Raw genomic sequence first — 7,245 nt, forward strand, 5'->3', positions numbered from 1 at the left:
TAAAAAAAATATTATTAGTATTATTTAGTAAAAATAGTTTTTTAATATTATGATTTAATTATGAATTATTGTTTAATTTATGTTTTAGTAAATACCAATAAATGTATTTTGAGAAAAAACAAAAATAATAATTGAAAACAAGAAGATTTTGCTTTTCAAACCAAAAAATGGGATTAGATTTGTTTTTAAATGCACCTTTTTTAAATAATTCGAAGCCCAAACTTGTTTTTATTAATAGTAAAAAGAACCATTATTGCATTACTAAAAAGTGGTTCCCAAAAATGGAATTCAGTAAAAAAGAAAAATTGAATTTTTGTATTTTGGAAGCAGCCTGTAACTTTAGAAGTGATTTATCATAAAAAAAATATTTTTTTCCTTATAAAAACAAACATATTCAAAAAGTGATAATTTGGTAAATAAGAAGATCTTGTTATCCTTTTTTTGGGGTTGTTTGGCGTAAAAAAAGGAATTGGCGTCAAAGTTCTTTCAAAAATAAAAGCGCAAGAAATTTTAGTTTTAAAAAAACCTGTCAACCCATTTAATAGTAAAATATAACCATACTAAAACCATCCCATTTATTTTGAAATGAAATAGAACTCAAAAAATGGAACAAATTGCTCAGCAAAAGTCAAAACTTTTGTTTGTATTTTAGGGCATTTACCCGAAAAACAGGTATATTATATTGGAATATTAAAAATTCTTTTCAAAACAAATTCTTTCCCACTTTTTATAATTCCAAAAAAGGATATCGTTATTATTCGTTTTGCCGTTCAAATTAAAAATCCCCAAATATGTATAGTAAAATAATTATAAAACAATCAACATAAATAGTTTACACCAAACAACGATGCAAATTGGTTTTTATTTCCTCAAAATAACATGGACCGCACCAAATACATTCAAAAAACAATTCATCAATTTAAATCAAGACACCCCTTTTTATGCAACCCTTTTCAATAAAAAGAAACTGTAATATCTCCGAATATACCGAACCAATGTCACAGAACGATACCGACAGTGTTGCTCAAAACAGCAAATCCGATTTGGTACAATGTACTTGTAGTCTCTGCCAAAGTCAAGACACCTTTTTAATGGACGACCCAAAAGTTAAGACGACTCGGCTCTGTGTTCTAATTTTAAAGTCTTTGAAAGACTTAAAACCGTCTGTCGAATATTTTTCATTACGAGCTGATATCAATGTCTTTATTGAAGATCATTGGAAATTGTTATCGAAACTCAAATTGTTTAAATCCCCTAATTACAGAAAAGCGTTGTTGGATGCTTTCAATCATTGTAATTTAATCGAGTCTGGAAAGTCAACTGTCCACAACAGAGGGTTCTACAAGCTTCGCGAAACAAAAGCAAAGAAAACTTTACCAAAGAAAAAGCCGACCAAGAAGGAAACTCAAAAAGTTACACGCCCAGAAAATATCGCCTATCAAATAACACAAGATATTAATGCTCTATTGGAACAATTGTCATATACAAACACTTTACTTGTTCAAACACAATCGTTCTATGTGGGAAATCCAATCAATAATATCCCAACGGCCATTGCTTTTGAATCTAACGTTTCACACATTAACACACTTTCGCAAGTTTCTGTACTAACTCTTTGAATTTCATGTAATTGTACTCTCTTTGACTTATTGTTCTTTTTTTCTATTTTTAATAATTCAATAACGGCGTAAAATGTCAAATAGTTATGGTCAATTAATTACATTTCACTTTCAGTTGGTGAAGAATTGAGCAGTGTCAAAGTCAAATTCCTCGAACAAATTTTGGTTTACAACATACTTCACTTCTTTCACGGGACTCTTACGAGGACTGTCAACATTGCAAGTACTTACACTAAGTTGGGAAATGGCTAAAGAACTTGGCGATACCATGCTCTTGGAATTTGGTCTTAGAGTCAATGTGTTTTAAAGTCTTTACTCTTTTTAAGTGAAAACAAAACAAACGTAAATAAAGGAATTCCTTTTGAAGGCGGTGGCTGCATTAAAAACTTAGGGGTGTATGAAGAAGTCGTTGATAAGTCATCTGGTGAAGTGATTTGAATTAGTTTGGTGTTAAGAGACTTTTCTTCGGAGTAATTCATATGAGAGGACTCAATTGTTATACACTTTGAACAACGTGAGTTGATCAAAAAGGCCAACTCCGTATTTAACTTATCCAACTGAGTACACAAGTCTTCTACATTCTTCAGTTGTAGTAAGTCGTACCTTTGATCCGACTTTGCATTAAGTACTAAAGACAACATCTTTGAATTGATTTTCATTGAATTTTTGTATATCTTATTGATATTACTTGTGTTTGAGTCTGCAATGGCGTCTTGAACCTCTCGAAGACAATGTTCGAAAGGTGGTGTTAATTCTATTATTTGCTTAGGAAGGTCAAACTTCTTTATAGTCTTATTGTGTGTCACAACCCCATCTGTACAATATTGATTATATAACAAATTGTACTCTGCCATCTCTGTTGGATAATTCTCAGCCCACCCCAATACCATTTCATGGACTTTCTTTTGAACTTTATTTGCTGAAAAGAATGGTTTTTTAACTCTGCCAAGGATTTCAATCATTGCAATGAAGTCGATGTGAGATATTTGTGGTCTAAATGAAGGCTGTTTTGTAATGACATAATCAACTAGAATAAGACAATTCAGAACTTCATTGTCTGATATGAAGTGTTTCAAATACTTTGACATTCTTTCATATATTTGTATTCGAAGAGCGGGTAAAGCTCCAGGGACTTTAGAAACTACTTTAGAAATACATTCGAGTTTATCCAAAGGAGGTGGACAGGTGGTCTCCATGACTGTGATGTTGACAAGATCACTTAAACACAATGACATGACTAAAATATTATCAGTTGTGTTTTTAGTAAAAAACATACCTACAGGGGGTGAACAGTTGAAATCAAAGAAAAATCCACAGATTATCTATTTTTCTTTATTTTTTTTTCTTGGTCTTTTTTAACCAAAATTTCGGGTAGTTTTATCTTCTTCCAATTGTAATAAAAATGATTCATTTTCGGAAATAAATAGAAAAATGTAGAAAGAATCAAACATTTATATTAGAGTTGTTTTCGTCTAATTTTCGGGATAATTAATGGATTGAATTGGAAGTTTTATATTTATGATAAACTAATATAAATAATTTCTATGATTGTATAAACATTTTTATTATTATAAAATTATATTTTATAATACATTTTATTATTGTTAACACGTAATAGGCAAAATATTATTGTAATTTTTTTTAATTCTTTTTGTCATTTTCATATATTGAAAAGTTACTCTAATTGTTATTATGTTAACAGGACGCAAAAATGCTAAACTCAAAATGCTTTTTCTGACAACAAATTAATAATTATAAAATTATATTATTTCAATAGATTCCCATAAAAACAATTTTTATTATTAAAAGTTGATATATTTAATATATTTATTATATAAAATTATAAATAAAAGATAATGAACAAAATTGTTAAAAAAAAACTGTTTTATTAAAAATAAAAATTATTTTGTTTTGATCTAAACAGTTCTTCTTCCTTTTTTGACTTTTTTTATTGAAATCAACATTTTGGTTTTGCCTTTTGGCGGAATTTTCTTTTTTTATCTGAAAAATTTTATCACTTTTTTATATTTTTTTTATTGGATTTTTTTTATAATTATAATAATTCAAACTATTTTACATAAAAAAATGATTATTAAAAATTTTTAAAATAATTTGTTTATTTTTTTAAATTAAACAACAAGTTTTTAACTTTTCTTATAATAAAGTTGATAATTTTATTTATCATTTATTTTAATAATTATGATATAAATTTTTTGTTCTCAATTACACATAAATTCTATAAAATATTTAGAACAAAAATATCATTTAAATTACACTTTATTTGTTTAAATTATAAATACACAATAAAAACCTTTTAACTACATTTCAAATTACTAAGATATAATACAATAAAACACTTAAATATCATTAATAAAACCTAGTTAAACAACACCTAAATCAAACGTTTCATGAGTCGACGGAAGCAAGCCATGGGTCGCGCCCTTGAGCGCCAACGACTTGAGAAGATAGCGCGACTCCAGCAAAATATATCTGATATCAAGCCTGACCCGCCCAAAAAAGAAGAAAAGAAAATTGATCCCAAAGTAGCTCTTCAACAGAAAAAGGAGAAGCGTGAAGAGAAAATAGAAAAACACGACAAAGATGAGAAGAGTAAAGCTGACATTCAACTTGAGCAACGTATGCGACTTATCTATGATTTATTAATATCGTTTGATATTTCTCCCGAGTTAGTCAAGCGTTCTATGATCGGTGCAACTTCCGAGAAAGCAGATGAAATCGTTTTAGATGATGTTTTACTCTGGATTTGTACAAATGTCCCACAACATTTAATTCCTCGTTCATTAGGGGGGTCATTCGGTCTTCAAGACCAACAACGTTCTTCACACCCAAACACTACTAAATCAACTCAGAAGACAAAACCCGTTGTGCAAAAAGTTGAAATACCACAACAAAGCCCACAAGAAAGTGAAGATGTGGATTTAGACAGAGCTCTAAGTCGAGAGGCCTTTAAAGAATCGATGGACCCTTCAAAGCCCAAGAAAAAGTCTGTTGAAGAGATGAAAGCTGAAGGCTTAAGGAAAAAAGCGGAACGAGAAGCACAGCGTCTTGCCGAGCAAAGTGCACTTCCACCACAACAAGAAGAAGATTTCACCCCAACTTTTGATTATTTCGATCAGTGCGATTTCCAGTTGGAAACAGAGCAGAAGCCACAATGGAAGGTTATTAGTGCGGCAGATGACTTGAAGTGGACTGGAAAGTTCCCAGGAATGCTTGCTGGAGAGTACTGTCGACATCAAAAGTATGAAACTCCGAAGTACCATGATATGAAGTGTCAAGACGGGTGTTATTTAATGCGTGCGACGTGTCAGTTGAATGACAAAAGTAAAACATTAGTGAGGGCATTGCTTCCTGAAGAGAATGTGTGTTTCTTAGAGAAACAGACTGCCAAAAATTACATCGCGTTACGGCTCCTCTTCGAGCTTAAAGTCCAAAGAAACTTCATCAACAGCTTTTCACAAAGATATCAAGATCAATTCGATATGTGGACGAACTCGTCTCCACTAGAGATCATGAAGAACGATGCCATCGAGTCGGTGTTATCCACAAAGCGTGCGGAGAGGAAAAGTAGTTGTATTGGCGAGATAAGAGAAAGTGTTTTTGCCCGTGAGAAACAGACTCTCGACACACAAAACAACGACTTTTATCGCTCAGAAATGCAGAAAGAAATGAACAACAAAGACTACAAGAATATGTTAAGTGTACGCGAGGCATTGCCCATCTTTACGGAGAAGAATTCCTTCTTAGAGAAGGTGTCGAAGAATCAAATCGTCGTTGTCTCTGGTACCACAGGGAGTGGCAAAAGTACCCAACTCCCTCAATACATTCTCGAGAGTGAATTACTCAAAAACAATGGCAAAACAACAAAAATTTATGTGACACAACCACGAAGAATCAGTGCGGTAGGGTTGTCTGCTAGGGTTTCCGAAGAACGTGGATCAAAACAGTTTGTTGGTCACCAAATACGATTTGAGAAGAGTGGAGGAGAGAAGTTGGTGTATTGTACTGTTGGTGTGATGTTAAGGAAAGTGCTTGGTAATCCAGACATGGAGGGGATATCACACTTATTCATTGACGAAGTGCACGAGAGAGATATTAACACCGACTTCTTGTTGCTTCTAGTCAAGAAGTTAGTTGAGAGGAATAAACGAATCAAAATCATTATTATGAGCGCAACACTCGCTGTCGAGTTGTTTGAAAAGTACTTTGGGAGCGCAGACTCGATTAGAGTGGAGAGCAGAATCTACCCCGTCGAGATCCACCATCTTGATGACGTTATCAATTTGACTGACTACAAAATTGACAGAAATTCGGAGTTTTTCAATTACAAGTATGACGACGTCCAAAAGAAGAAAGTGTCTGGTGTGACGTACTCTGTAGACATGCACAAGGCTTATGGTATCTCCGATAAAACCAATTCCGAGATGATTGATCAAAATAGAGTGAACAATGAATTAATAGTGGACTTACTTGTGTATATCGTACGTAACAAGCCTGTTGGATGTGTGTTGATATTCCTTCCTGGTATCTTTGAAATCACGAATTTACAACGTGAGATATTGTCCACGCCTGAACTGACATCGAAAAGCCTAAAGATCGATTTGATGCACTCCACTATTCCATTACAACAACAAAAGGAAGCATTCACGGTTGCTCCCAAGAACGTCTGGAAGTTTGTGTTGGCGACAAATATCGCGGAGACGTCAGTGACAATTCCGGACGCAAAGTATTTAATCGACACTGGTCTTGTCCGTCTTATGTCGTATGACAGAAGCACGAAAATGCAGAGACTTGTGTTGACCCGCATTTCTAAAGCGAACTGTGCACAACGTAGTGGGCGTGTTGGTCGTGTGAGTGCTGGAGAATGTTACAGAATGTACAGTGAGTCTCGTGAAAATTCGTTTGACACATATCCACAGCCCGAGATAAAGCGTCTACCGTTAGAGTCTTTGTGTCTGCAAATTCTCTTGTTTGGTGAGACTGACCCAGTCAAATTTTTGAGTGGAGCTATTGATGCGCCTTCGGAGAGTCAAATTGAAAAGTCTATGAGTCAACTTGTCAACATGAAAGCCGCAATCAAAACCCCAATACTCAATCAGAGTGGCTCATTGATCAAAAATGTATATTCTGCTACTCCTTTGGGTCACGCTTTGGCTGCACTACCTGTTGATGTTACAATTGGGAAGATGTTGTTAGTCGGATGCATCTGTGGTGTTGCAGAGGAAGCAGCGACAATAGCAGCCTGTATGTCTGTTCAGCAGTTCATTCAAAGTGAGAAATGTCTTGATACAAAGAAGCGTTTCTGTGGCGACAGTTCCGATCATATTGCGAATATGCGAGTTGTCCAAAAGTACATCGAAGCTGAGCGAAACGGCGAAGCAAATAACTTTACTCGAAACAATGGGATTAACGTTATATTGATGAAAGAAATTCTCGATACGAGGAAACAGTTTTTGGAACTCCTGAAAAGTTATAGATACCCAACAGAAAGTGTTCTCAGCAATTGCAAAGATGTCATAACGTTTGTGCTCTGTTATGTGTTCTACCCCAACATCGTAATACCAAAAGCACTTGAAGGGAAGACAGCGAGCGAGTTTGAGTATTGGAC

General features: G+C 33.9%; 3 protein-coding genes across 3 annotated transcripts; 2 read left to right on the top strand and 1 right to left on the bottom strand.

Moving 5' to 3' along the window:
* Positions 1–941: 941 nt before the first annotated feature.
* On the top strand, positions 942–1,619 carry EIN_403150 (hypothetical protein; the record flags this gene model as incomplete). Its single annotated transcript, XM_004256724.1, has 1 exon — positions 942–1,619. One exon carries the CDS (start codon positions 942–944, stop codon positions 1,617–1,619), a length of 678 nt encoding a protein of 225 aa, XP_004256772.1.
* Positions 1,620–1,730: 111 nt separating this feature from the next.
* Positions 1,731–2,854, bottom strand: EIN_403160 (hypothetical protein; the record flags this gene model as incomplete). Its single annotated transcript, XM_004256725.1, has 2 exons — positions 1,731–1,905; positions 1,962–2,854. 2 exons carry the CDS (start codon positions 2,852–2,854, stop codon positions 1,731–1,733), a joined length of 1,068 nt encoding a protein of 355 aa, XP_004256773.1.
* Positions 2,855–4,027: 1,173 nt separating this feature from the next.
* On the top strand, positions 4,028–7,230 carry EIN_403170 (helicase, putative; the record flags this gene model as incomplete). The annotated part of the gene is made up of 1 exon (XM_004256726.1): positions 4,028–7,230. A coding segment is annotated over one exon (3,203 nt), but the record flags the coding sequence as incomplete, so codon positions are not given.
* Between the last annotated feature and the right edge of the window lie 15 nt (positions 7,231–7,245).

This window comes from Entamoeba invadens (assembly GCF_000330505.1).
Source record: "Entamoeba invadens IP1 unplaced genomic scaffold scaff_1105074726033, whole genome shotgun sequence".
Classification (NCBI taxonomy): Eukaryota; Evosea; order Mastigamoebida; family Endamoebidae; genus Entamoeba; species Entamoeba invadens.